At 47.4% G+C, this 27182-nt stretch overlaps 1 protein-coding gene across 1 annotated transcript; it reads right to left on the bottom strand.

The window, feature by feature from the left end:
* Window positions 1–3545: 3545 nt before the first annotated feature.
* Window positions 3546–26247, bottom strand: CPLX4 (complexin 4). The gene is made up of 3 exons (XM_032603613.1): window positions 26081–26247; window positions 21044–21131; window positions 3546–3781 (listed from the first exon to the last, which is right to left on the bottom strand). Exons 1-3 carry the CDS (start codon window positions 26245–26247, stop codon window positions 3554–3556), a joined length of 483 nt encoding a protein of 160 aa, XP_032459504.1. The 3' UTR covers window positions 3546–3553.
* Window positions 26248–27182: the final 935 nt, after the last annotated feature.

The following is a 27182-nucleotide window of genomic DNA, read 5'->3' as shown; positions in this document are numbered from 1 at the left end:
GGCAACCCTCTGTGTTCCTGGCTCTCTCCCTTCTAGTACCTACCAAAACTCTGTCCCCTCACCACCCCTGGGGCCTGTTGTCTCTTTGCTCAGCTGGCGTTAGTAAGGGACAGAAACCTAGTTCTGTGACGGTGACTGTTGCCAGTCTGCTCTCTTTCATAAGATAAATCTGCATTGGATATTGACCAGCCCCGAAACCATAGCATGAATCATAGAATGTAAAGTAACCCAGCCCCTTCATTTTTACTATTGAGAAAATGAATTTCCAGAGACGATCAATGACTTGTTCAAGGTCTCACACTAGCAGAATTTGTGCTAGAATCCCAATCCTGACTACCAGTTGGCTCAAAGGAACGGCTGTAAGCATCATGTCCGGTGGCAAGGTGTGGAGAGCGACAGCATCAGAGTCTCTGCGAGGTTGCCTTCACTAGTGGAGTGGCAAGCAGAGCAGGATCACCTGGTGGGTTAACAGTGTCGATACTGTGTGATGAGAATTGAGAAAAGAACTGAGGATGTCGTCACTGGAAAAGAGGAAACTGAGTGAGAACTGAGGCATAGCTGTGGAGCACCGTACAACAGAATCATGACCAAGGGGCCGAAGAAGCAGCCAGTTTCAGCTTAAGACAAGGAAGGATTTTCTAACAATGAAAGGTGTCCACAGATGGAAGGGGTGGTGGCTGAATTCCCTTGGAGCAGCAGATGGTGAATTCTGTACCACTGGGAGCTTTCAGATAAGCCTCAACTAGGCTGTTGTAGAAGAGGCCCCTTTACTGGGTGGGAGTTTAGAATAGATTCCCTCCTGGTCCTTTACAGTTGTTGGAGTCTACGTTTTGTGTCCATCCCATGGCATAGACACATCTACCCTTTAGAGGGAAAAAGGCCTTCTGAATGCCCTAATACAGGCCCTTCCCTGCCCCGACCCCGTACACCTGAGACACTGTATTGATGGGGTGGTGGTGTCTGGTGTGCTGTGGTGTGGTGTGATACGCCATGGTGTGGGGCTGTACGGTGTAAAGTGGTGTGGTGTGTTGTCATATGATAGGAATCAGATAACCATGGCCAGAGTCTTCTAGGAGTTATACAGCCTCACTGGGGCAGGGACCAAATGGTACTGGAGCAATTTGGGTTGTCAAGGTGAAGTGCCAATTTGGTGATTTTTCTGAGCAGCACTGGCTACATCTCTGACAAGAAAGCAAGGCTTCTACGTCATCCTGCAACTGGTCTGGGAATAATTTGGCAGTCACAGTATTTTATGTCCCAACAAATCGTACAGAGTAGGGTCACGTGCATCACCCATTCACCAACGTTGTCAATTATAGGGCAGAGTCAGGTATTGAACTGAAGATAAATCTTATCTATTATTTATAGTTTTAAAATTGTGAGTGTTTTAAATGTCTGCACTCTGAGGATGCTGGTGTGGGGGAGGCTGTGTGTCTGGGGGTGGGGCAGGGGGCATATGGGAAATCTCAGTACCTTCCTCTCAATTTTGCTGTGAACTTTAAACTGCTCTAAAAAGTTGTCTTTAAAAAATTGTGAATGTTTTAAAGTTTCTGGTATAAAACAAATCACAACTCACATGCCAGTTCTCATAAAATATGAACATGATTTAAAAAAAATGTTCATGGTATCTGGGGTTTATGGTCTGAATTTGTGTCCCCCCCAAATTCCCATGTTGAGTCGTAACCCACAAGGAGAAGGTATTAGGATGTAGGGCCTTTGGGAGGCGCTTAGGTCATGAGGGTAGAGAACCTTATGAATGAGATTAGCATTCTTATAAAAGAGATCCCCCTCATCCAAAGCTCCCCTGCCCCTTCCACCATGTAAGGATAAAATGAGAATTCTACTACCCAGTAGTAGGCCTTTACCCAACCATGCTGGCGTGCTGATCTCAGCCTTCCAACCTCAAGAACTATGAGAAATACTGTTTGTCATTTATAAGCCACCCAGTCTATTGGTATTTTATTACAATGGACTGAGCCTGAATGGACTAAGTGGACTTGAGGGCTAATTATCCTTAAACACTGTACCAGAATTCTCCCAGGAACTTCTGAGAGGGGCTACACTTTGCCCAAGACCACGGATTCTGGACCGCTAATAATCTGTTTTATTTGCATATTTTCAAAACATGAAACTTGTTCTTATACAACACATTCAGGAACTCTGGGTAGAGAACAGATTAGCCCCTAACTTTTTGGTCTTAGTTCCTTTCTCCTCTGATAGAGCAGTTCTTCTTGATAAAATTGGTCTTTGAGAATTATTTATTCTGTGAAGGTTCATGGAGAAAACAGTATTTTGTTTTGGTTGGGTTGGGTTTGGTTAAACAGCTCTAAGTGCCTCAGAGGTAAAAGTTCTAACTCTTCTGGGTAATTTCCTTTGAAAGAGAGCAAACGTTAGGCAAAAGAAATCCATGTATACGGTCATGCCTGGGTATCTGCCAGGGATTGGTTCCAGGACCTGCCGTGTATACAAAATCCAAGGATGCTAAGTCCCTTATATAAAATGGCATAGTACCATCGGCTTCCGTATCCCTGGGTTCCGCATCCACGGGTTCCACATCTGTGGAGACGGAGGGTTGACTGTAGCCTGGAAGACTGCGGCACAGAATGAAAATAGCATGGTTTATTGGAATCCAGTCTGAAGGGGTGGGATGGGGAGGGACAGGAAAGAAAAAGAAGGAGGAGAGGTAGAGAGAGGAGCAAGAAGGGGAGAAGAGGATGAGAGAGAAAAGAGGAGGAGAGAGATAAAGAGACACACACACAGAGATGGGTGTAACATCTCAAAGCTATTTGTCCACCCTTTTGGTCCCCATGCTATCACCAAGTTCAAGAGGAGATGACACTGAATACAGAAACAGCGGTAGCCTTTCCAGCTGCACCCCTGCCTCTAGCTTCCACCTCCCCTTCCCCCCAACTTCCCACCTCCACCCAAATCCATTCTTCACATGCTTCTAGAGTGATGGTCTCCAATGCAGATGCCGGCGAAGTCTAGTCTCTGCCTCCTTCTCGTCTTCTACCCCATCCCTGCTCCTTGGCTTCACGCAAAACTTGACGAGAAGCATCAATGACATCAAGAAGCCTGGAGTGAGAGGTAGTGTGATCTTTGACAGCCCTTGAGCCTGCAGCCTGGGCTCCCCAGTGGGCGCCCTGACCTTCCACATCTTTCTCTGAAGGGACCTGGAGTCCTGCTAATTGTTGGACAGGGTGAGACCTTGCCCTCTAAGAAGGAAGTCACGGATGAAATGCCACGTGCTTTTGTTTCTTCCTGGCTATCCTGAAGATCTTTAAGCAGAGGTATGTTCTGCATCATTCACGGCTGAAAGGTCATGCTTGACCACATTTATAACTAAAAGGACAGTATGATTCCTGCTGTAAGGTGCTAGCTAATCGTTCTACCAGGAACATTTAGAACAACCAAGCTATGTGTCTGTAGAGAGCTTTTCATATGGTTTTCCTAACTGTTCACTGCGTTAAAGCCTATGCGGTTTGAAATGCTCCACGGGGGAGGGGTCACCTCCACCCTCACCTGGCCGCCTCCTCCATGCCTGCCCTGCCCCTCACATCACAGAACACTTCTGCTCCGCTGTCTGCCTGATCTCCGAGAAGGTGGCCTGGGCTTTTTCTTTGATGGAATCCAAGTCCATGTTCTGGAGATTCTGTAACTGCCCGAGAATAGAATCCTTATCTTCTTCCTCTTCTTCATCCTCATCTACCATTTTCCGGAGATCTTCGGGCAAATCCACATCATCTCCAGCCATCTGGATTTGGTTCTCGTCCATTTCACTCTGTGCGGCAAAACAAACACGGAGATGGAGAAGCCATTCTAAAACAAACACACAAATCCTGAAAGCAGCAGGGAGATAGAGGTCTGTTGCGGATGGATGGAGGGAATGGCACATTTGGCCACCTCGCAGCAGAGCCTGGGCCTGGTACCAGTTATGGAGGCCAGACATCCCGGTTGAGAACCCACCCCCCCCACCTTTCACTGCACTTGGGTCGATTGGAACCTTCTAGCACAGTGGTTCTCAAAGTGTGGTCCCTGGACCGGGCATGTTAGAAAGACAAATTCTCCGCCTCCACCCTAGGCCTACTGAATCAGAAACTCTGGGGTGGGGGTCCAGCAATCTGCATTTGAAGAATCCCTCTCCTGTCGTGCTGATGCCGAGAAAGTTTAACCAACTCCGCCTCAGGGCAGCTCTGCAAGCTTTGCTGTCTATCAGCCCCAGGCTGTTGTGACTCAGGGACCCCACTCTGGAGGGTGGGGTTTGGGTTCACAGGGCCAGACAGTGCTCCCTCGATCCAGCCATCTCTCTTCAGGGGCAACGTCTGTTTAACCATCGCCCCTTCCCTCCCTTCTACTAGACACAGAATCACCTCAAACTCAACTTTATATCCTTGTCACCTGGAAGCGAGTCTGGCGCACAAACCAGCTTATTGAGTGAATAGGCCAGCACCGTCTAGCCTTGCTTGTCGCCGATGCCTTACAATTTCCTTTTGTGGTCCTAGTTGTGGCTGTCCCACGATCTCTTAGTTCCTGCCGCCTGGCCTCTGAAACCCCTTTACCCTTAGGCTGCAGAGCCCTTTGTTTTGTAACAGAGAAGAATCTAGAGAAAAAGTTTCTCTGGGAAAGGCAAGGGTTTCCTTTCTCAGATGGCTGCTCTTGGATATAATTTTCTGAGAGGTCTCAGATATAAATTTCTGAGGTTGTAACGTGAGGGAAACTGGGCTTTGGGGACACAAAAGTTTAAAAAGAGCACCAGAAAAGCGAGTGATGGGAAAGATCTAAGTGATCTTGTGGTCTAAGTGGTGGGAAAGATCTATGCAGACTGCAGGGCCCACCTCAAGGATGTTGTGACCAGCCTGGAATTTGTTACCAAAGGGCATGAAAAACCACACAAAGGCAAAATGGTCATCTCAGTCTTAAGCAGACTGCATTGATTTGATTGGAGAAAGATTTGGGCACCTGCCAAGTCCCCACTTCTGATGCTCTGTAGCTCCAGACTTCTCCAATGGCCTTCGAGAGGCTGGAGACCACAGCCTTTCCCCAGAGCTCCTTTTATTTGGTTCTCTGGGTAAAGTGACAGCAAGCCTGGCTCCAGAAACAGGTTGAGAGGCCAACTTTTTTTTTTTTTTAACTCAAAAAGATTTATTCTAAACATTAAAAGTTGACATAATTTGTTACAAAATGCAGCAAAGGACTTTTGATATTTTCCCCCCAGAAAACTTCAGTTTAGGCAAAAACAATGTGAACTTCACTCAGGATGAGGTTGTAAAAACCCCCTCTGGGCAGGGTATGCCATCATGTTGGCAGCCCCAGGGCACCATCGACAGATGAGGATGTGAGGCACCAGGGCAGATACCTCAGCTCAGCCGTGATGGACAGGTTCCCCCATCGCTGGCCCCTGCTCAGTTATTTTCCTTTTGCAAACCCAGTGGAGCTAGCTTCACAGAGGCAGTTAGCCAGCCAAAGAGAGAAGTCTCAGTTTTGTCTGGAATGATCTGACGTGGTGTCTCTGCCGATCCTGTTCACCAGCTCTGAGCTCTTTTTTTGTGTTGTCCACACGCCGTCATGGAGCTCAGCGGCTCACCTTCCAACGCGAAACTTCTAGATTACCTGCCCTGCCCTACACAGAGTTCCCTCTTCGTATTTACTTCCTTGCTTTCTTTCCCCACCTCGGGAGGCCGACTTCTGATGCTGAGAAGACGAGGATGCCTTTGGGCAGCGTGGTCTTCACCAGGCCCTCCCTGGAGACCCCTGGGAATGGCGACTCTCAGTGTCGACTCCCCAGGTGAGAGAAGCTTCTCTGTGCACTTGGCCAGGCCTCTTCCCCTCAAGGCGCTTAACGGATTAATTAGTTCCTTGTCAAACTGGTGTGGGGATTAATTAGTTAATCCCCAGGGGCTCCCAGCCAATCCTCCATTTCTGTTTATTTTTTATTTACCTACCCTCCAGGTTGCCCTTTGAGGCATCCCTTTGAGGATGGTCCTCAGGGCATTTTTACAGGGACGGGAGGGAAAGCAGGGCCTCCTGGTGATTCTCAGTTCATGTAACTGCGGGACCCCTGCCCACACATACACGATTTGCAAAGGCATTGCTGGGAATCCTGGTACCCCGGCCCCTCTGGTTCGTAATAAGATCTCTGCACATGGACAGAGTAGCTGCTGGGGGCCTGGAGGGACAGGCAGCTAGAGGGGCCAAAGGGCCAGCGAGCCAGCCAGTTGGTGCCCAAAGAGACCCGAGGCACTCAGGAGGGCTCCCGGCCGGTGCTCCCCAGCACCCTCTTCACCGGGCAGCTCACTGTTCTGCCTCTGCTGCTTTGGACCAGTTCGGATTTATTTTTACCTCCTTCCACTGGCCCAGGGAAGGGAGGGTAGTGGGGTTCCACTTTGCCTCCCAACTCACAGAGGGGATCTGGGTCGGCACAACTTCTAGCCAAGTGGTTCTCAAAGTGGGATCCCGGGGCCAGCCACAGCAGCATCTCCTGGAGTCTTGTTAGAAAAGCACATTCTCACCCAGACCTGCTGATTCAGAAGCTGGGGGCGTGGGCCGAGCCATCTGTGATTTAGCAAGCCCTCCTGGTGATTCTGGTGCTTGCTAAAGTTTAAGAAGCCCCACTCCACCTCCCTTGAAGACAGGGGGCTGTAACTTACTCATCAGTAAGTCTCAGAACCCAGCGGAGTGTCTGGCGTGTCGCCACGGACAATAGATGTTTATTGAATGACTCGGTGAGCCCGTTGTCAGGGGCTATAGCAGCCTTAACAACACTTGAATGTGCAGGCCCTCTCTACTGTCAAGAGCTCTGTTTCATAGCTACTGACTTGTTTATCTTTACGCTCCGCTGGAGGCAGTGCAGCCTAGAGGTCAAGTGTTGGTTTGAGAATCAGATTACCTGAGCATGAAGGTTACTGCCACCACTTACAGGCTGTGTGACCTTGGGCACCTAACACTACCTCTCTGAGCTTTATTTCCTTATTTATAAATTGGGGTTATGTTATTTGCCTAAGAGTTACAGAAGAGTAATTAAATGATAACTGAATTATCTGGAAAATATTAAGCATATATATAATTATATATAATTAAAGGTAGATACTCCTGAATGAAATGACCTTCAGAGGGAGGGGGAGGGGCATTTGCACTGGATAGTCTTGACTCTGCACGTGGTGCTCAGCCCCATCAGAAGGCCTCGCTCTCTTGGCCCCTTACCTCTGGCCTGGGAATGAACCCTCCCTACCTTCACTCCAGAGGATCAGCATTCCTAGCAAACTGGGCCTATTCATTTCCCTTTTAGCACTAGGCCCTCAATTTTGGGAGAAACCTGCCCAGAGGGTCCAGCTCCCCTTACCCCTTGTCAGGCTCACCCTATTGTTTGTGGGACACAGAGGATAAATACTGATAGAGGTCCCTGGCTTAGACCTGTACCTCTTTTTTCCCCAGTCCCTGGTTCCATCCTTCCATGGCAAGCTTGTGTGTATGGTTTCCAGTATGCAGACCGCCACCCTACTTTTCAGGCCCAGTGGTACTCAGGCCAGCAGCTCAGTGTACCCTCGAGAGGACAGACCTGGTGCAGAGGCCTGGGAAGGCCCCAGAATGCATTTAGGCAGGGAGTTCAGGGCATTGGGCAGCCAGAGTGTGGTCTACAAGAGGGGTGTGGGCAGGCCTGTCCCTTTGGCCGCAGACTTCTCACCCCTTGTGAAGATGTGGCCGGTGGAGGAACAGAGGAGAGTCTTCTAAAGCACAGGGCCCGGGGCAGGTGGTGCTGTTTGTCCGGGCTCAGGGCGGCACTGGGTGTGGTCAATGGCTGTGGTCAGAGAGTCCTGTGACCAGCATCCTTCCGGAAGGACAACGCTACTGACTGTGCATCAAAGCACCATGGCTGCAAGTGACGAGTCTAGTCCTGGAATCAATTTTCTTGGGCTGCAGCCTGTGCCCTGGGCACATCGTAACTAAGCGTAAGCCAACCAGGCAGGTCTAGAGGACAAAATGAAGTCCTCTGGAACCAAACCTGAACTCCCGGACTCGTTAGCACTGTGGGTCAGCTGTAGACCTAGGACAGGCCAAGGGTTAGGGTCCCTCCCATTTGCAAAAAGCTGCAGCCAACCCCGACCCCTATCCTGCAGAGGTGGCTATGACAGTGGGAAGACTGTGGGATTTAGAGTCGGGAGACCGGTTCTGTCCTTCGCCCACTGCATGACCTTGGGCAAGTCACCTTACAATTTGATGCCCACCAGGTGGGACCCTCAGAGGATTACTGAGCAGATTGAACGAGACATATTGTGAAACGGCCTCGTAAGCGTCTCAGCTCTGGACAAACAGTAGCTGTGGTTATTAATATTTTAGAGGAAAAAGCGCAGCACGGCGTCAAGATCCCTGCTGAAAGGATCCCTGGGAGAAAGGAGGCGTGCACAGTGAAAGAGAGGGTGGGAGAGTACCAGCCCTTAAGAAAAAAATCGGGACAGAGCAAGCAATTCAGGCCCGTCTATGGGATTTATACAGTGGACCCTGGGCCTTGTCTCTCCCTTGCATGACAAACCACCCTGCCGATAGGACCTTGTCTACCATCCACACAATGAAAGTCTTCTCCTGACTTTCTGCTGCTCCAGGTTGGGAATGCTAGGAATATTTTGACAGAGTTCACGCATCAGGAAAAGGCAGCAATGCCTCATCACAGCCCACGAGCACAAACGCGGTTACAGCCAATACAAATCAGCTCCAGGGAGGGAGGGGAAGTTTGGCGCTGAGAACCATGGTGTAGGTGAATAAATGAATGAATGAATGAGTGAGTGAGTGAGGGAAAAAGTGAAGTGAACCAGCATATAAAGAGGAACTATAGACTATACTTCATTCTTCGGGGTTCTGTTTCAGAAGTCTCCTCTTTTCTAGAAAGCTTATCAACTTGCGCTATTGTTTAATGCAGTTAAGAGCTAATTATTTTTATGCTGGCTGACCAGAATCAGTTTTAATCTCTTGCTTTTTAACCAGATTTATAATCTTAATTGCCAGTGCTGAATGCCCCATTATTTAAATAGCCCCATAGCCTGCATTGCTATTCCCTGTGACTGATTTCTGACCTCTCTCTGAAGGGTAAGCACGACCCTGGATTCAGACTTCCTACATCCTCATCTTGATAAACTGGACTTCATCTTGTACCAAACTGGAGATATGATGATAAACTATCTTACACGGTTCTACAATCAAAAGGCTATTTACCACTTAAGAGTCCAGTCAGTCAAGCTTGGTGTACAAGCACACACCCGTCTGTTTGATACAAGGTAGATTTGGTTTTGGTTTTGGTTTGTTTCCTTGTTTTTGGTCTACAGGATACCAAACCGCTGGATTAATGGATTTCTTTCCCGTGGACAAGTGGATCTAATATTTGATGCTTTACCTATTCTGAGGATCTCCAGTGTCAGCAGTTACCTGTTTTCACAAACCACCCCTCACTGTCCTGGTGATGAGTGAGGCAGCCACGCTGGCCCCTAGGCAAGGTGACAGCATCCCCTGGCTCCCATCCTGCCAGAGCTTACAAGACATTGGGAGGGTGGCGTGTAGATCGAAGGATACAGCCAGTCAAAAAACGCCTCTATAGAGAGGAAAAGGGGGCATGGCTTGCTTTGCTGAAAGTAAGGAGGAATTCGGGCTGGACCAGGAGGGAGGGGGGTGTGAGGCCCTTGGGGGCTAGGCTTCAGCAGAAAGCCTCAGCCTTGCTCCGATCAGATGCTGCTGAAGAACTGAGTTTATGTTTTCTCCCTGGGGACAGTGGTTCTCGACCCTCTCCGTACCTCTGAATCCTTTGTAAAGTGTCGAAAACCACGATGGTCAGGCCCCACCCCCATATTTGGCTCTAGGGATCTGTGGCAGAGACCCAGGCAATAGAGTTTTTTTTTTTTTTTTTTTTTTTTGCGGTATGCGGGCCTCTCCCTGTTGTGGCCTCTCCCATTGCGGAGCACAGGCTCCGGACGCGCAGGCCTAGCGGCCATGGCTCACGGGCCCAGCCGCTCCGCGGCATGTGGGATCTTCCCGAACCGGGGCACGAACCCGTGTCCCCTGCATCGGCAGGCAGACTCTCAACCACTGCGCCACCAGGGAAGCCCGGCAATAGAGTTTTTAAAAAGCTTCCCCGGGTGATTCTAACGCATGAGTTGGTGTTGAGACCTTGTCCCGGGCTTGCTAGCTGCAACTTCTGCTTATACCACACCCGTCTTTCCCTCTTTAGCTACTTAAAGAGCCCTCAGCACACCCAGAATGGGACAGAGGCTGTGGATTTGACTCCTCGAATACAGTTTTTAAAATAATTAATTAATTAATTAGGTTGTGTCAGGTCTTAGCTGCCGCAGGCGGGCTCCTTAGTTGCGGCATGAGAACTCTTAGTCACGGCATGCATGTGGGATCTAGTTTTCCCTGGCCAGGGATCAAACCCGGGCCCCCTGCACTGGGAGCGCGGAATCTTAACCACTGCGCCATCAGGGAAGTCTCCCAGCCGTCAGTTTTTAATGTTTGATTGAGAGGGTGCACACATAGGGCCCCTCGTGGGATGAAATGTTCCCACTGTGTATATCTTAAACTTCTTTCTTTTACGCAGATGTTCCAGAGGAACTCAAGAAGCTCTTAGAGGCCGCTTGTCCAAGCCTCTCCTTTACAGATGAGGAAACCGAGGTCCTGGGAGGTGAAGATACTTGCATAAATGTCATTCTACTTGTTAGGGGACAAGAAACCAGCCCTGCTGCCAGGTCTCGCAGGAAAATGTGGCCAGCGGGTCGGATTGGCTTGGAGTTGAATCTTGCCATTTACCGGCTGTGTGACCTTGGGAAGTCCCATTCCCTCTCTGAGCCACTCTTCTTATCTATGGAGGGGAGATGATATCTACCTACCTTCCAGGGTGGCTGTGAGGATTAAGTGAGAAAGTGCGGCTAAGCGACACATCCAAATCCGATGACTTTCTTCCCTTCCCAGGTTCCCCCCAGGACCTTCAATCCACGGCTCTTTCAAGGGCGCGAGTGAAAGGAGCAACTGAACTAGGGCAGCAAAGGGAGGAGCGGGAAGGGACAGCCCCTAACGGGCCTCTGATGGCCTCCCTGTGCTGCCACCAGAAACAGCTGCTCAGAAGCAGGAGGTTTCAGTGTCTGGGACCCGGCCAGGCAGCCCTGAGAGCCCCTGATCTGAAGGAGGTGGGCAAAGAAAGCTTCACAAAATCCAATCTGTTTGTAAGAGGCAACTTTCAAATTCAGTTCTAATGGAGCTTTCAATGCACTACATTTAAAGAAACTCTACCGATAGATTTTCTTCTATCTTCATCTTTGTTCAAAGTGAACGATGCCCTTATTACAGCAGACAAACACCAGGTGTAACTAAATCGTATAGCTCAGCAGGGAGCATGACATTATTTTTCAATGACTAACCTAGACTGACAATTCTGTTAATAGGATTAGGGTTCATTGTGGAACTGTTTTCTCTTATTAATTTGGCTTGACTTACATATACATTTTGAATTGGCTAGAAAGAGGGGCACTTTTGTTTTCAGAGAAAAATCTTGTGGCTTTATTTAAAATGTATTACTGCCTCTATTTGCAAAAAAATATGACATCTTAATTATTATATAAAGTAATTCTGTATTTTATACGAAATCATAATGTCGAATCCAGTCTTGTTTTTTTCATGAAAATTGATTTTAATGTAGCTCTTATGGCTGATAGATTCCTTCTGCTGTTTTTGATACTTTGTTCTTTGGGTGTGTTTCTGTTTTCCTTTTTTCCCTATGACATCGATCATTCAGCAAACCTTGTGTGTGTCTATGTGTTTGTGTGTAGTATGTGCATATGTATGTGTGCGTGGTGTGTGTGTGTGCGTGCATGTGTGTGTATGTGCAGCTTCTACATGTCAGACACCATGCAAGGCCCTGATGACAGAGACAAAACCTCAGCCCCTTTGTTAAGAAGCACACAATCCAGCAGGTGAGAGTATTCAGGTTGGAAAGTGGCATAAGAGACATGCACTCAGGCATTACGCGAGCATGGAGGAGGGGGAGGGGAGGGAGGTCATGGAAGTTTCTGGAAGAAGTGGCACTAGACCAACGTCTTACAGGAAGGAAAGAGGTCACAGGGAGCAGGGTGTAGGGGACGCAAAGCAGGAAAGTAGTATAGTCCAGGCGAGGGGTAGCAAGAAGTGAGGCTGGAAAGCTAGTAGCCACACCGTGGTGTACAGGCCAAGGGGGTTGGACTTTATTCTGAAAAGTCATGGTAAACCTTCGTGTTTTGTTTTTGTTTTTGTTTTTAATAAAAACAGGGGAGGAGGGGACTTCCCTGGTGGCACAGTGGTTAAGAATCCACCTGCCAATGCAGGGGATACGGGTTCGAGCCCTGGTCTGGGAAGATCCCACATGCCGCGGAGCAACTAAGCCTGTGCGCCACAACTACTGAGCCCGCGTGCCACAACTACTGAAGCCTGCACGCCTAGAGCCTGTGCTCTGCAACAAGAGAAGCCACCGCAATGAGAAGCCCGCTCACCGCAACGAAGAGTAGCCCCACTCGCTGCAACTAGAGAAAGCCCGCGCGCAGCAACGAAGACCCAACGCAGCCAAAAATAAACAGATAAATAAATAAAATAAAAAATAAATAAATTTAAAAAATATATATATATAAAAAACGGGAGGAACAGAATCAGTTTGCATCTTGGAAACCTCACTCTGCAATTCTGAGGGAAGCAAGACAACGAATGATCTACTTGACGTATTGTAGTAAAATTGCTGAGAAGTGACGAGCCCTGCACTTGGGGGTGAGCTGAGAATGACTTATGAGGTGAAATGACGGTGACCTGGTGCTTTGCTGCATGTGGGGCTGGAGGAGGAGGGACGAGGCAAGCGTGACTCCAGGGGGAGTGCTGGGGGGGGAGCCCTCGGTGGAGGTGGAGCCTGCAGGAGGCGCAGGGCTGGGGGAGGATCGGTGTCTGTTCTGGATCGAGCTAAGAGGTGCCCGAGCAGAGGTGGACGCAGTGGTGAAATTTAGGGAGAAGGTCTAGGAAGGCGGGATAGATTGGAGTCATCAACACCTAAGTGGCAGCTGAAAGCAATAGAAGACGCAGCCATTCAGGGAGAATGTGATGGCTTGAGTGGGACAAAGGGCAATGGAGGAAACACCCTGGGATATTCGGAAATTTGGGGGCAGTCAGGGGAAGGGTAACCCTTGAAAGAGACAGAGAAGGGACAGTTTCAGGAGAAGGAGAATGAGAAGGATCGTATCCAGAAGCTGAGGAGAGAGAGGGCTCCAAGGAGGAAGCAATGAGCTAAAGGAGGCAAAGAAATTTCTGCCCCAGGAAGAGCTGCTCCAGGAGGAGGTCCCCAAAGGAAAGAGAGGAACCATCTACCGCGTTGAGACCAACCGCCGAGCGTCGGCCGGAGGCAGCCTTCGGCAGAGCAGTGGGAACAAGTCATTTAGGAAGACGCCCAGAAAGCCACGTTCAAAGTGCTGTTTGCTTTAGTTGGGAGAGACTTGACCTCTTTTAAAAAGGAGAGGCCCATAGGGAGGAAACCCTGAAGACACAGGACAGACGATCATTAGTGGAATGAGACCTAAATCTAACATGAACATCATGGGTTACTTTAGGCAGTTGAAGTCCCTTGATTACCTGGAATTTGAAAACCAGAGGAAACCAACATAAGGGTGGATGTGAACGTCCTCACGACGCATATACTTTCCCACAAACACGTCCGATTACTGTGATTTGATGCTTGCGTTTATTTGACTCCTTATGTGATGAGTGCAAAGTGGTCATCAAAAGACAAGGGTACGACCAACGGGGTTGACCTTGACGGTGAACAATAAACCCGGAGAGGAGGCCTGTGCTGTTTGCCGGACACCAGGGCTACACTCCTCCTTTCAGAGGCCACATTTCCTTTGCTCCGTTGGCAATCGACTGAAACTCTTTTTCACAGGAAACACCAGCCAAATAATTTCTTTAGAAAATACAGTTCTCATTCCAAAATGTGACACAGTTATCCTCATTAGACCTGACGGCTCCTGGGAAGACATCTTCCTCAAATCCGCTCTCTGTTGGGCCTGGGTGAGGGGACGGGCCCAGAATCGGCTCCTGCCGGTTATGTAACTGCTGCGAGTGACCGTGAGGAGCTGTGAATGAGGCCCCCAGGGGTTCCCCCTTGTTAGCTGGAGGACCTGGTGAATGTGTCCAACCGCCTGTGGGCTGTTAATACTATTAGCTCGGCTGTTTACCCAACATGGATTTTATAAGACGGCACCAGGGCTGAGGATTCTGCAAACCACGAGGGGAGGGAAGGTTGTTATCAGGAACCCCATAGGGTCCTGGTGAGCCTTGCTTTCCGCCCAGCACCATTTTCTTTGTTAGACGGTTGTGTTCAGTTCTCAAGTCTGCCATCCCGGGTGGAGACACACGGTTTGGAGGGGGTGGGGGAAGAATGGAGCATGAAGAAGTACTGGGAAAAGACCAAAGAGGCTCAGGGGAACTGTGAGTCCTTGGGCAAGTCCCTTGATTTGCATGAGTTTCATGATGATGCATCGAGTGTACACCCATGATATGTGCTTTTCTGTATATCAAAAATGTTTAATAAAAAGAGAAATGCAGGGCTTCCCTGGTGGTGCAGTGGTTGAGAGTCCGCCTGCCGATGCAGGGGACACGGGTTCGTGCCCCGGTCCGGGAAGATCCCACATGCCGCGGAGCGGCTGGGCCCGTGAGCCATGGCCGCTGAGCCTGCGCGTCCGGAGCCTGTGCTCCGCAACGGGAGAGGCCACAACAGTGAGAGGCCCGCGTACCACAAAAAAAAAAAAAAAGAGGGAGAGAAATGCAGCTCAGACCCTGGGACCACGCAGCCAAAGCGCCGCGGCAGTGCAGGTATCCACACCTGCCCTGGGAAGAGTTTAGAGAGGCCAGAAGAAGGGGCGGAGTGTGTGCTTCTCCCATGTGCCCGCCTATCCTGAGGTCATGGTCGTTGCTAATGACGATACCATGTCTGTCCTACTCATGTCTTTTGATGACCTTTTTAAAAAAAAAAAATAAAATTAATTAATTTTTTGTGGCTGCGTTGGGTCTTCGTTGCTGCACGCGGGCTTTCTCTAGTTGCGGCGAGCGGGGGCTATTCTTTGTTGCGGTGCGCGGGCTTCTCATTGCGGTGGCTTCTCTTGTTGCGGAGCACGGGCTCTAGGCGCTCGGGCTTCAGTAGTTGTGGCTCACGGGCTCAGTAGTTGTGGCTCGTGGGCTCTAGAGCGCAGGCTCAGTAGTTGTGGCACATGGGCTTAGTTGCTCTGTGGCACGTGGTATCCTCCTGGGCCAGGGCTCGAACCCGTGTCCCCTGCACTGGCAGGCAGATTCTTAACCACTGCACCACCAGCGAAGTCCCTTTTTTTTTTCTTTAAACAGTCACCATGCTATACATTACATCCGCAGGACTTATTTACCTTCTAACCGGAAGCTTGTATTTTTGACCCTCTTCACCCAGTTTTTTCCACGCCCCCCCCCCCTTGCTTCTGGCAACCACGAACCTGTTCTCTGTATCTATGAGCTTGGATTTTTTAGGTTCTCCGTATAAGTGAGATCTCCATTGATCTTTCTCTGTCTGACTTATTTCACTTAGCATCGTGTCACCAAGGTCCATACGTGTTGTCGCAAATGGCAGGATTTCCTTCTGTTTTATGGCTGGATAACAATCCATTGTCTATGTATACCATGATGACCATCTTTTAATCGTGGTAATCAGATGAGTAATCCAATAAGTGCAGTAATCAAGATGGCAAGCCCCATGAAGGGGATACAAGGAATGACTTGGGAATCTGTTTCCCCACCTCCTCGCTGGCCCAGGCCACCCTCAGCCCTGTTCAGGCTGCCATAATGGTCCAGTACTGACCAGCCAGCCCCTCATCCCTTTCCCTCCAATTCACTGTACACATTGCCATGGCCTTGGCCTTTCCCAATCACAGTGATGCCCATGGGCACTGCCTGGCCTTCCTGGGCCTCTTTGCTCCTTATTGGAACAACTAGGAGATGAAAACCTACCACTTATATTCCCATGATGCTTTTAAGAAGGCTTTCTAAAGGTTCCACTATGAAGGGTTCCTCTGAATAATTAAAGAAAGACCTAAGAGTTACAGCCAGTTCCATACCAGCCAGCAGCATGGGCCCCTCTAGAGAAGCTGGCTTGATACAAATATTAGAACCAAAGCATGACATTCTGGGCCTGGGAAATGACTATCCCCCATGGTCGTCATTTCCCCAAAGTCATCTCCTCTCAAGGCTGAATATTCCAATTCCTTCAATGCTTCCTCAATTACAGTCAGTCGTTTTAAAATCTCTCACCATCCTGGTTGCTGCGGAGACAGCTACAGCGCTTGGTTTTCTAGCTGTTTCCCAGCGTGCCAGGGGAGGATCCCGCTGCTCAGACACTGCCCTCTCCAGCCTGTACCCGCCACTGTCCCTCACGTGTGCTGCCACCTCCTGCTTCGGGACAGTGCTCACAAGCAGAGCCCACCAGGCCTTTCCAGGCTCGCTAGTGCAGGCGACCGCTTTAGAACAAAATGTACAATCTGGTCCTTAATATCAAAGAATGGGCTTAAATAAAAAAAAAGTCATGTCCAGAAATTTATTTCTGTTCCTCAGCACCACCACGGCCCTTGCTACAGCACACAGTCCCCGGGGAAGAACTGAGAACATCTGAGGGGGTGGTTCTTCTGGGGCAGCCCGGGTGCAGTTCCCTGTGGCTGCGTCTGGGGACAACCAGGGAGCTGAAAGGACCCAGCTTCCTGTCCCTGTGCGGGCAGCGGCTCCTACCACGAGTACCACACCAAAGCCAGAATCTGGCTTGGACAGGAGTGACCTGTCCTGCACAGACAGGAAGCAGCCACCCTTGGGCTGATCTTGGCCTGGGCAAAGTGTCTGTCCCTCCTTGCCCCTTTCCAGCCATGGGTGCTGTTGAAGGCCCCCTGTACCCTGTGCCTCAGAGGGGTGGGAGGAGAGCATGTAACTTGTGACAGCCACTCAAGGCAAAGGAAGTGGGGCAGGTCTGCACTCCAAGCCCAAGGCCTGCATTGAGGTTGGGGTGTCGTCGGCCGCAATCTGGTGAGAACTGGACAAGGCAGAATATGATCCAGGTGACGTCTTATGGCATTCTCCCTATTAATTACCATTGTTATGAATAGTTATGAATAGTGCACACCGGATTAGATAGAAGATCGTGTGCTTACAAAAAAGCAGGCAGTTGTGTTGCTGGGGTTTTTCACACCATAAGCAAAGTCTTGCAACATTATGTGTAGCATCCATTTTTATGAAGTCCAGCCATGTTATAAAGCGCCCTAGGGAGGCCTCCACCAGAAAGTAAACTCTGCAGTGAAGGATGACACGTGGAATGCTTTCAAGTCACACTATCACTGTTTACTTGAATTGTGTTGGAACTGCGTCAGCAACTCCCAGGTCTCCGGTCAAGCCACCAGCTGACACAGGGGCAGGAAAAGTGATGCACCTGGTCCTCTGGGGGATGGATTCTGCGACACTTTGCTGAAATAGTGAGCAGTGCCGGTTTCCCCCAAAGTCTCAGGATAATTTTAAACCACAGGGAACTCCAAACCACTCTAAAACTTTTGGGACACCTCAAATATTAAGAGTAGAAATAGAAGAGACCTTGGGGCCAGAAGGAGCTACATCCAAATCCTTTTGTGTGTTAAGATGCTCTTTTGTGTGGTTGAGAGGCCCAAGTTCCAATCCTGGTTCTGTCACTCCACAGCTGTGGGGTTTTGTGAAGTCCCTTAGCCACAGCTCCCCTACCCCCATCCCCCATTGGCTGCAGTTTCCACGGGTCTAAAGTGAGGCCGCGGCATTAGATTCTTAGATGAACTCAAAGGTCTCCTTCAGGGTCTATGAAAACATCAGGTGGGTTCTCATGCATTGTGCACTTGAAAGAGCTGTAGAAAAATGGGCACACGGGCAGCAGTAACCCATGCAACGAAAGACACTGGGCTCCATCGTTAACAATGTATAGATTTCTTTGGGGTCCCCCTCCTCTAGCTGGCTTTAGGGAGCAGTAGCCTATGCAGACAGAGTCACTATCGCTCCACGGAGGATATGAATCTGTACGTTATGCGGCTATAATTCTCCCTTCTTCCCATAGTTTCTGTTGGAAAGGCTCTTGTTTCAAAGGACAGCTTGGCTCAGAGATTTGGGAATTATTTTTTCTCTGAAGAGCATCAAACTCATTTTACAAAGCCCGAAGGCATCCACCCCTGAGAACTGAGGTGAGCAGGACCGTGGACTCACCAACAAAGCTCAGATACTTGTGGTGCAGGGACCTCCAGTTCTTGCCTTGTTTACAAACATCAGGGTGCCCACCCCAGGCCTCCAAGACCCCTGGTTGTTATTATCAAGAAATAAAACTTTTGTGCATGGAGATAATAACAGCAATTAGAGCGGTCATCCATGGAGCGCTTTCCACTCGTCAGGCACTCGCCTTGTCAGGCACACCTTATTATCTCAGACAAAGACCTCAGGAAGTAGGTATCACTGCCCCCATTTTACAGATGAGGAAATGGAGGCTCAGATATACTAAAAAAAACATCTGAGATTGCAGATGTCAGAGCCAGAATTGAAAGCCAGTTCTCCTTATATCTTCACCAAACAACAGAACAGTCGTCAAAAATATATCCTCAACAACAACAGATATATATGTATTCTTAAAAAGCCCCACCTTTGGGACTTCCCTGGTGGTGCAATGGTTAAGAATCCGCCTTTCAATGCAGGGGACACGGGTTCCAGCCCTGGTCCGGGAAGATCCCACATGCCGCGGAGCAACTAAGCCCATGCGCCACAACTACTGAGCCTGCGCTCTAGAGCCCATGAGCCACAACTCCCGAAGCCCGCGCGCCTACAGGCCGGACTCCGCAACAAAAGACACCGCAATAAGAAGCCCATGCACCTCAAGGAAGCATAGCCCCTGCTCGCCGCAACTAGAGAAAGCCCACGTGCAGCAACGAAGACCCAACGCGGCCAAAAATAAATAAAATTTAAAAAAACACAAAAAAACCCCACCTTTCTGGAACAGACACAGCCAGTTGATGGTGTGTGTGGGTGTGTGCGCAAGCACGCAAGTGCACTTAATTTCTGCTTCCTTCCAAACGAGATGTGTGGTGCTTTCATCAGATGCATGGGAGGCGGGAGGCGGGAGGCGGGAGGCGGGAGGCGGGAGGCGGGAGGGCGGGGCTTCAGTTGAGCGGCGGGAATCTGCTGCCACATTGCTAAACACAGCCTGGCCATCCCAGGGAGCTTCAGGAAATTCAGGCAACAGGAGCGGAGGGACCGTGTTAGAAGTGCTCCACACTCCCCAAATGCAGTCCCGGTGGGAAAAAGTACTAACCTGGAATAAGGTGGGCAAAAAGCAAGGCACTCTTTTCGAAACTCATTGGTTGCAAATAAACATGAGTTTAAATTTTATTGTGAGTTTTCCCCCCTCAGTGAGCACGTCCGTCTTAGGATCAATGTCTCCCGGGCGCGGGGCTCTATACCTTTTCAGTGGCTTCAGCAGTGACCTTGTGGGCAATGGGCTCGCTCCCTTTGTTTACAGCTTGCAGCTTCTGAAGTCAGTTTTCCCAGGGATCTGCAGGGGACCCACTGAAGCAACTGGTTTAGCTGCACTTTCTAAACCGCCCAGCCTGCTGGCTCTCATCCCTGCGAGAAGACCATGTGCTTTGGAAGGATCTCTTTGCCTTCTCCAGGTGGAAGATGTTCTCTCAGGGAGGGTGCCCCTCTGGAAGGGGGAGTTGGACAGCCAACCCAGAAGGTGGAGGTGGAGTCATTTAGAGGAGCTGGGCGATCCCCAGGTAGGGGAAATGAGAAGCGAGTCGGGAGCAGGGAACTAGGCCCTTGGTCACCCCTGGATACAAGCCCTGGAGCAGTGCATCCGAGCCCTGTGCCAGATCATGTCAACATATCCTGTTCCCACCTCCCAGGCAGCAAAGGGAAAACAGTTGTGCAGTAGAGGGCACTGCAAGCAGTTTTTTTTGTTTTTTTAAATTTAATTAATTAATTTATGGCTGCGTTGGGTCTTCGTTGCTACGCGCGGGCTTTCTCTAGTTGTGGTGCGCGGGCTTCTCATTGCAATGGCTTCTCTTGTTGCAGAGCACAGGCTCTGGGCACACGGGCTTCAGTAGCTGTGGCACGTAGGCTCAGTAGTTGTGGCTCACGGGCTCTAGAGCGCAGGCTCAGTAGTTGTGGCGCATGGGCTTAGTTGCTCCGCGGAATGTGGGATCTTCCCGGACCAGGGCTTGAACCCGTGTCCCCTGCATTGGCAGGTGGATTCTTAACCACTGCACCACCAGGGAAGTCCTTGCAAGCAGTTTTTAGTTTACGAGTCAGACCTTTTGGAGACCAGCTACTTGACCAAAGCCCACAGGAGTTTGTCCTCTCAGCCAGGTGCTCGGTGATGACCATCACCACCACATCATCTCCAAAAGGAAGGAACGGATTGTTCCTCTGACGTAGAGGAAGAATGTCATAGAAGTTAAGACCCTGGGCTCTGTTTTGCCTGGCAGCATGGCCCTTGGCCGGAGGGAAGTTACTCTCTTTCTTCCTCTGTTTCCTCTAAGAAACCTACCTTACAAGACTGTCCTGAGGATTAAATGAATTGATATGTGCCAAGCACTTAAAACAGTGCCTGGCACTTAGGAAGGAGCTCAAGAAATGTCAGCTGTGATGATTACCCCCATTGTGCATTTATATATAAATGTTCTATAGTCTTTACATAAATTTACATAAACAGGTATTACTCCATTTTGTTGAGAGGAAATGCAAGTTCAGAGGTTAATAGACTGGAATCTAGTTTTTATGAACAAGTTCAATGCTATTTTCACTATATCATATGCCTCAATTACGATTAAGGCATATAAATATATTTATGTATTATATATATGTACATCTATGTGTGTGTATATACATGTTATACATATATATATATACCCATGAGTGTGACCCTTTGCTGATAATCAAACACTTTCCATTTCTTATTACGTAAAAAATGACTGGATGTTTACTGTGTTGAGTGTCTCACCTTTGGGAGTCTGTATTTTTCTCTGAGGTGAACTCTGAGGCACGCCCTCTCTGCCTTTTTTTGTGTAAATGCAGCATCTCTTTCCATCCTAAAAGTAAAAGAATAGAATAAAGGATCAAAGGACGAAGAGAGCTAAGGCCATTCCAGCCCCTGCTCAGGGGAGCCAAACACTGGGACACACCTTAGTTCCCACTGCCGGCAGACAAATGGGAAATAGGGGAGTTTTTCCTACATCCCCAAATTTCTGCCTCTCTGTCTGTCATTCCACTATCATAACTCAGTACAGACCCTAAATCCCAAAGACAGCTCAGTTCTGGGAATCTCTTTCTGATGCACCCCGGGAGAGGGGCAGGGTGATTACTCCTGATGTAGACCCGACCTCACTATGTTTCTCTAAGTACAACCTGAGACCACAAGCGTCAGAATCACCCGGAGCGCTCATTAAGAATGCAGCTTCCCAGTCCGACTGCACTGTGGAGAGAAGCTACATTTTAAAAATCATTTTGTGTCTTATTTTATTATATTTATTAGGGGTTAACACATTTAGTTCTTCTAGAAATGCTAGGTGTATGAGCTGATGACAAAGGATGTTGAGTGTTATTCTTGGGACATAAGTTTTATTTTTTAAATTAAAAAAATTGAAATATAGTTGCTGTACAATATTGTGTTACAGGTGTACAATATCGTGATTCACAATTTTTATTTTTTTGGCCGTACCATGTGGCATGTGGAATCTTAGTTCCCTGACAAGGGATTGAACCCGTGCCCCCTGCAGTGGAAGCACAGAGTCCTAACCACTGGACTTCCAGGGAATTTCCCCCTCCCCCCTTTTTCCCACAATTTTTAAAGGTTGTACTCCATTTATAATTATTATAACATATTGGCCGTGTTCCCTGTGTTGTGTTACAATATGTCCTTGTAGCTTATTTTATACATAATAGTTTGTACCTGGGACATAAGTTTTAAATTCTACAGAACACTTATTTTTACAGAAAAAAATGTTTGGAGCAAACCCCTAGCATCTCCTTCTACTTCCTTTCCTGATGCCCTTTATTAAACCCTTATGTGGACTTTCCACGTATCTATTTAAGGTCTGAGTCCGTCTCCACCCATGCTGCCTTGATTCTGCAACATTCCCAAAGTGGAAGACATTTTTGAGTTTTTAATTTTTTTTGGCCACACCATGCGGCATGCGGGACCTTAGTGCCCTGACCAGAGATGGAACCCACGCCCCCTGCAGTGGAAGCGTGGAGTCTTAACCGCTGGACCACCAGGGAAGTCCCCAGTTTTGAGTTTTAAAGGATGTTCTCCTTCAGATCTCTGCAGAACTGTTTCCACAAGACAGTTACACTCAGTGACTGAGAGCCTGAGATTCAGTTATTATTCTGTTCATTTAATTTCACCAATAAATTGTGATAGAATTCAGAACTCTGAGCTACAATAATGTGGAACTTTTAAAAAGCACTTGAAATCCTTGACAGCTGAAGCAGGGACATTTAAACATACGGCAGGGAATCCAATTGTGAAATGTTCTCTCTGTAATCTTACCAAAGAGAGATGTGTTCTGGAAACGATGCCTTCGTCCAGGGGAGAAAACACATCTCCTCTCTTCCCATTGTTGCCATTTATAAACCACCAAGTCTTGCAGACTTTTTCTTCCCAGCGTCTCTCATAATCATCCCTTTCATTTTAACTATAGCAGCTTCACTAATGTTCTGTTACTCCATACCGTATCTTGTGCAGTGATTCTTTAAATAGTCGTCTGTTGACTAAAGTATTCTATCAAAAGAGCTGGAAGCAGTGGTGTGCTGGCAAACGTATCACAACCAGCTCTTTGGGGAAAGAAGCTGTTTGTAGAACTTGCCAATTTCCATGGTGTAAATACTCCCACCCAGGCGGATTTCAAACTATCAACTTGATGTCGCTGAATGAGGAATTGGGGAGAGATGAACACAGTCAGCTTTCATGAGTCAGTGCAGGCTGCTGTAGGTCAGCTCCAGCATATCACTGGCTGGAAGATTAATTTTTCTCAAGCACTGTTTAAATCAGCTGCTCTTGAATTCAGCAATCTCCCTGCCCGGCATGGAAACAGCGAATATGGCCTGTCCACTTTTCTCTATCATAAATACTATGCCGGCCCACTTGATTGGAGAGGCCCTGGCCGTTTAAATGATCTCCCTGCTTCCATCGTAGCCCCACAGTTGAGAAGCAACACTTTTAACAAACTCCCTCGGCGATTCTTACACAAGCTGAACAGGGTCGCCTTCACAACACTGTCAATCAACCAGACTCCAGTAAAAATGTAAAAACATAAAATAAAATAAACAAGGTCACCTTCTAAGCCCCAACTTAGGTTCAGTGTTCCCTTCCCTGTTTGGAGGGAGGCATCCTCAAACAAGGTAGGGTATGGATTTCCATAATGCCCTGCGGGCGGCCTAATTGGACTTGTGATGGTGCTGGTTTGAAGTGGGCTCCCTTGCTCAAGATGATCCAGAGAGAAGTGGACACCTTCGGGGACGTCTGTGAAGCTCACATTCACCACCTCTTCTCCCAGCTGCCCAAAGAAGTGCATTATTGGAGGCTATATTTATGTACCCGGCCCCGCCCTCTGGCTGTACAGGATTGGACCAAGCTTGATAAATGGACTTTCTTCTCTGGGAATTCAGGTTTGGGACTGAGAAAGAGACCAGTAGTGTGGCTCGAGCTGTAATGGGTGAATTCGGGGGATGTCGGCTGCCATTTTTCACTGGCCACGTGGTTTGGGTAGAGGACCAAGTAGAGGGCTGACTGCCCCGAAAGAACAAAGCAGCCGTACTGAGGTGGAAGCCACGGCGAGATTGAAAACTTGGGCTCGTGGCTTCTCAGCAATGCTCTGGTCCTGGTTCAGGCCCATATGAGGCCTGGGGGGATTTCTGTTATGGGTTTGGTGAAGCATCTTTGCATGAAGCATGATTTGCCTTAAAATAAATTCCCTGTTTTCATTTTCAGGTGGCTAAACTGGTTTCTATTTCTTGACTCCAAGTTTTGGAATCATCTTTTTTTTCACTGTAATAGTTGCTCTCATTTACGCATTTTATTTTTTTATTGAAGTATAATTGATTTACAAGGTTGTGTTAGTTTCAGGTGTACAGCAAAGTTACTCAGTTTTATATATATACATATTCTTTTTCAGATTCTTTCCCCTTATAGGTTATTACAAAATATTGAGTATAGTTCCCTGATGCCTACTTCTTTATGTTGTATTCTATTCTAGGTGATGAAGCTCTTGAAAACTCAAGCAATGGACAGGAAGTCATGCCTCTTGCCATGGGAAAGCAGGCTGGCCTCACCGTCCTGATACTATTGCTTCAATTGGTTGATCACATAAATGTATCACACACACACACACACACACACACACACACACACACACACACACACACACACACACCCTGAGTAGCTGGTAAACAACCCAATCCACTGACTGACCATACCATTCGACTATTTCAGTCTTTCATCTGTCCAGATGTAAAATTAAGTAAAACAAGGTCATTAGTTAATCAAACAGATGCCGTATCTGTGACCAGATTTATTGCTGGGACGTACTGAGTGATATTTTAATATCAGGTATATAGTCTATATTTCTGACCATTTTCTTTTTATTGGGCCCCTTGAGCTGAGAACATTTGGTGCTATTCTGTTTCTGTTTCATTATACATGTGTTCTTTTTTTTTTTAAACATGCCAAGGAATGATGCCTTTTTTTGCCTAAGTATTATTTTAGCACAAACATTATTTTTGCAGCTGCATTTAAAAAAAAAAACTGATCTTAAATTTACCGCAGAGCCAAGCATAATACATTCTAGGTAGTTGTATAAGTCACAATTTCTTTCAGGAAAAAATACAATAGACAAGGTTTCCATTATATGCAGGCTTTTATGCTTTCTTGGTTTCCTCCAGGTCATTAACCCTTTCACCTCTAATCATCTTAGCAATAGGACCTAGGCAACTATTATGTAATTGATCATTAGCAAAATAGCCATGGTGGCAAAAAGAAATACTTTTGTAACATACAATGTACATTGAACTTCAAGATTGATGCTTCAATACTCAAGTTGATTTAAGACTCAAATTAATTCTACCTTAAACTTTAAAAAATTACATCTATATTACACTTATTTAAAGATCAGTCTTCAGCACTGAAAAATTGGTGATATTCACATTCCATAATACCCAACTGAAATGTTACTGTTTTATTTTTATTACATTTTATACAGCCAGAAGAATGTCCTTATTTTTTGGAGGTATATAGCCAAAGTATCTAGGGGTAAAGTATCGTGATGTCTGTAATTTACTTTAAAAATGGTTCTCTGTATCTATCTACGTTTCCACGTATCTATCTATGATCTAACGAGATGATCATCTATAAGCAAATATGGCAAAATGTCAACTGTCAGTTTTATGCCGTAGGTATATGTGAGCATTCATTATACTGTTGTACTCTTCTCCATCTTTAAATTTTTCATAATAGGCAGTCTACACATTTATTCAGTCTTTGAGAAGCAAGTTTTATGACATAATTGTCATGTCGTATTTTCTAGGCTTTTTTCCCTGCACATGTAAGATCAAGAACACCGTACTCTATGTTCGTTAAGGCCCTCTTCCAAGTGCAAAGTCTGAATTCTCACAATTTGAAAGCTTTCTACTTGCTAGGAGGGTGAATTTCCTCACGACTGTAAAGTTATTTAGGCACAGTTTTTCATTTGAACAACTGAGGTCAGTTAAAATGTGTCTGGATCAGAAAGTGTTCAGTGGCTTTCAGGACAACATGCAGATTTATTTCGTATTTTTCATTTCCCTTCATACAAGTAGGACATAGTAACTGCCGATGCTAGGAAATGGTTCACTCTAGCAGAACAGACTCTCCTCAGGTTAGAAGCAAACAGCACGAGGAAAGGCATCTAAAGAGCAAAGAGGTAGAAACTGGGGAGCTGAAGACAGTCTGGCCAGAATGAATTTCTCTGTGCTTTTAAAAGGAAATGAAGTTGCATGTACTCACTTCTCCTCGATCACTTGCTTTTGGTATTCCTCATATTCCTCTCTAGTCATCCCCTGAGCTGCTGCAGGATCAGATGTACCTCCTTCTTCTTTTTTTTCTTCGGACCTGCCACCAAGTCCTAAATTCTTTACCTGACTACTTATCATAGTTTTCATAAGGAAAGCCATTGTTTCTGCCCCAGAAAAAGAATACCAAAAACTCAAGACAAAACCTGAAGGAAATAAAACCCCCACAAAACCTCTAAATATCTTCAACAACAGCAACACATTCAAAAGCAGAGGACTTCGCACAGGCTCATCTGTTCAAGGGCATAATGATACAGAAGAGTGGTTTGTGCGCTGTAAGCTGGATTAAAGAGGTGAACTCCTTAGTATAGAGAGGCAGATGGTTCAGATGACTAAAGCATACAACCAGATGCAGCCGACTGCTTTCTGAATACACTAAGCTAATTTCAGAGGGGAAAAAATCCTTCACATTATCCATCCCTCTCCCTACCCATTTCTAAATTATAAGCCAGCAGGGCTTCATCAAGAGTTGGTTCAATTAAATTAATCAGAGCAGACCGATTATATGGCTGTAGTGGAATTTCCAAATTCCAGCCCTTGAGGACAACATCCTGTTGAAAACTGAGTCCAATGAGACTCAAAACCCGAAATGCTTCATTAAGCAAAAATAATCCTTTGATCCATCATTTTATCTCATTGGACTCTAAGTACTATGCAAGGATTTGCTTGAATTCTATACTGTTTCAGCGGTTACTGTGTCCTGTACATAAATACCCAACTGAGGCAACAGGCAAGAGGGTCCTCCGCTTACATCTGGATTACCCTAGCCTGCTCCTGAATCGTTACACTTCTGCATGGAAATGACGCGCTGGATACTTTAACTGCTCTGATCCAGAAGGTAAGAACACGAGTCAAATCATCAGTGTGTATCGAGGTCACCTTTTCCTCTTACACGCAGTCACTTCCTGGGTGCTCTATTTAAGCTCACTGGTGTTACTTGGAGAAAACTTTTGACAATGTTTTGTAACACAGATTCTCAGTGGCTGTGGTTTTCTCCAGGTCAAGGGAGGAATTTGAGCATGGCTAAGACTTTAATC

This window comes from Phocoena sinus, chromosome 14 (genome assembly GCF_008692025.1).
Source record: "Phocoena sinus isolate mPhoSin1 chromosome 14, mPhoSin1.pri, whole genome shotgun sequence".
In the NCBI taxonomy this organism is placed as follows: Eukaryota; Metazoa; Chordata; class Mammalia; order Artiodactyla; family Phocoenidae; genus Phocoena; species Phocoena sinus.
This window is presented reverse-complemented; position numbering and strand designations above follow the sequence as displayed.

What these genes read in the sequence shown, in the direction of transcription:
- CPLX4 (XM_032603613.1), bottom strand. Translation starts at nt 26,247, where the DNA reads ATGGCTTTCCTTATGAAAACTATGATAAGTAGTCAGGTAAAGAATTTA. An exon ending in AAGCAAGTGATCGAGGAGAA is followed by an intron (nt 21,132 to 26,080) that starts GTGAGTACATGC and finishes TTTTACTTTTAG; the next exon opens with GATGGAAAGAGATGCTGCAT. An exon ending in AAAAATACAGACTCCCAAAG is followed by an intron (nt 3,782 to 21,043) that starts GTGAGACACTCA and finishes TTTGCCGCACAG; the next exon opens with AGTGAAATGGACGAGAACCA.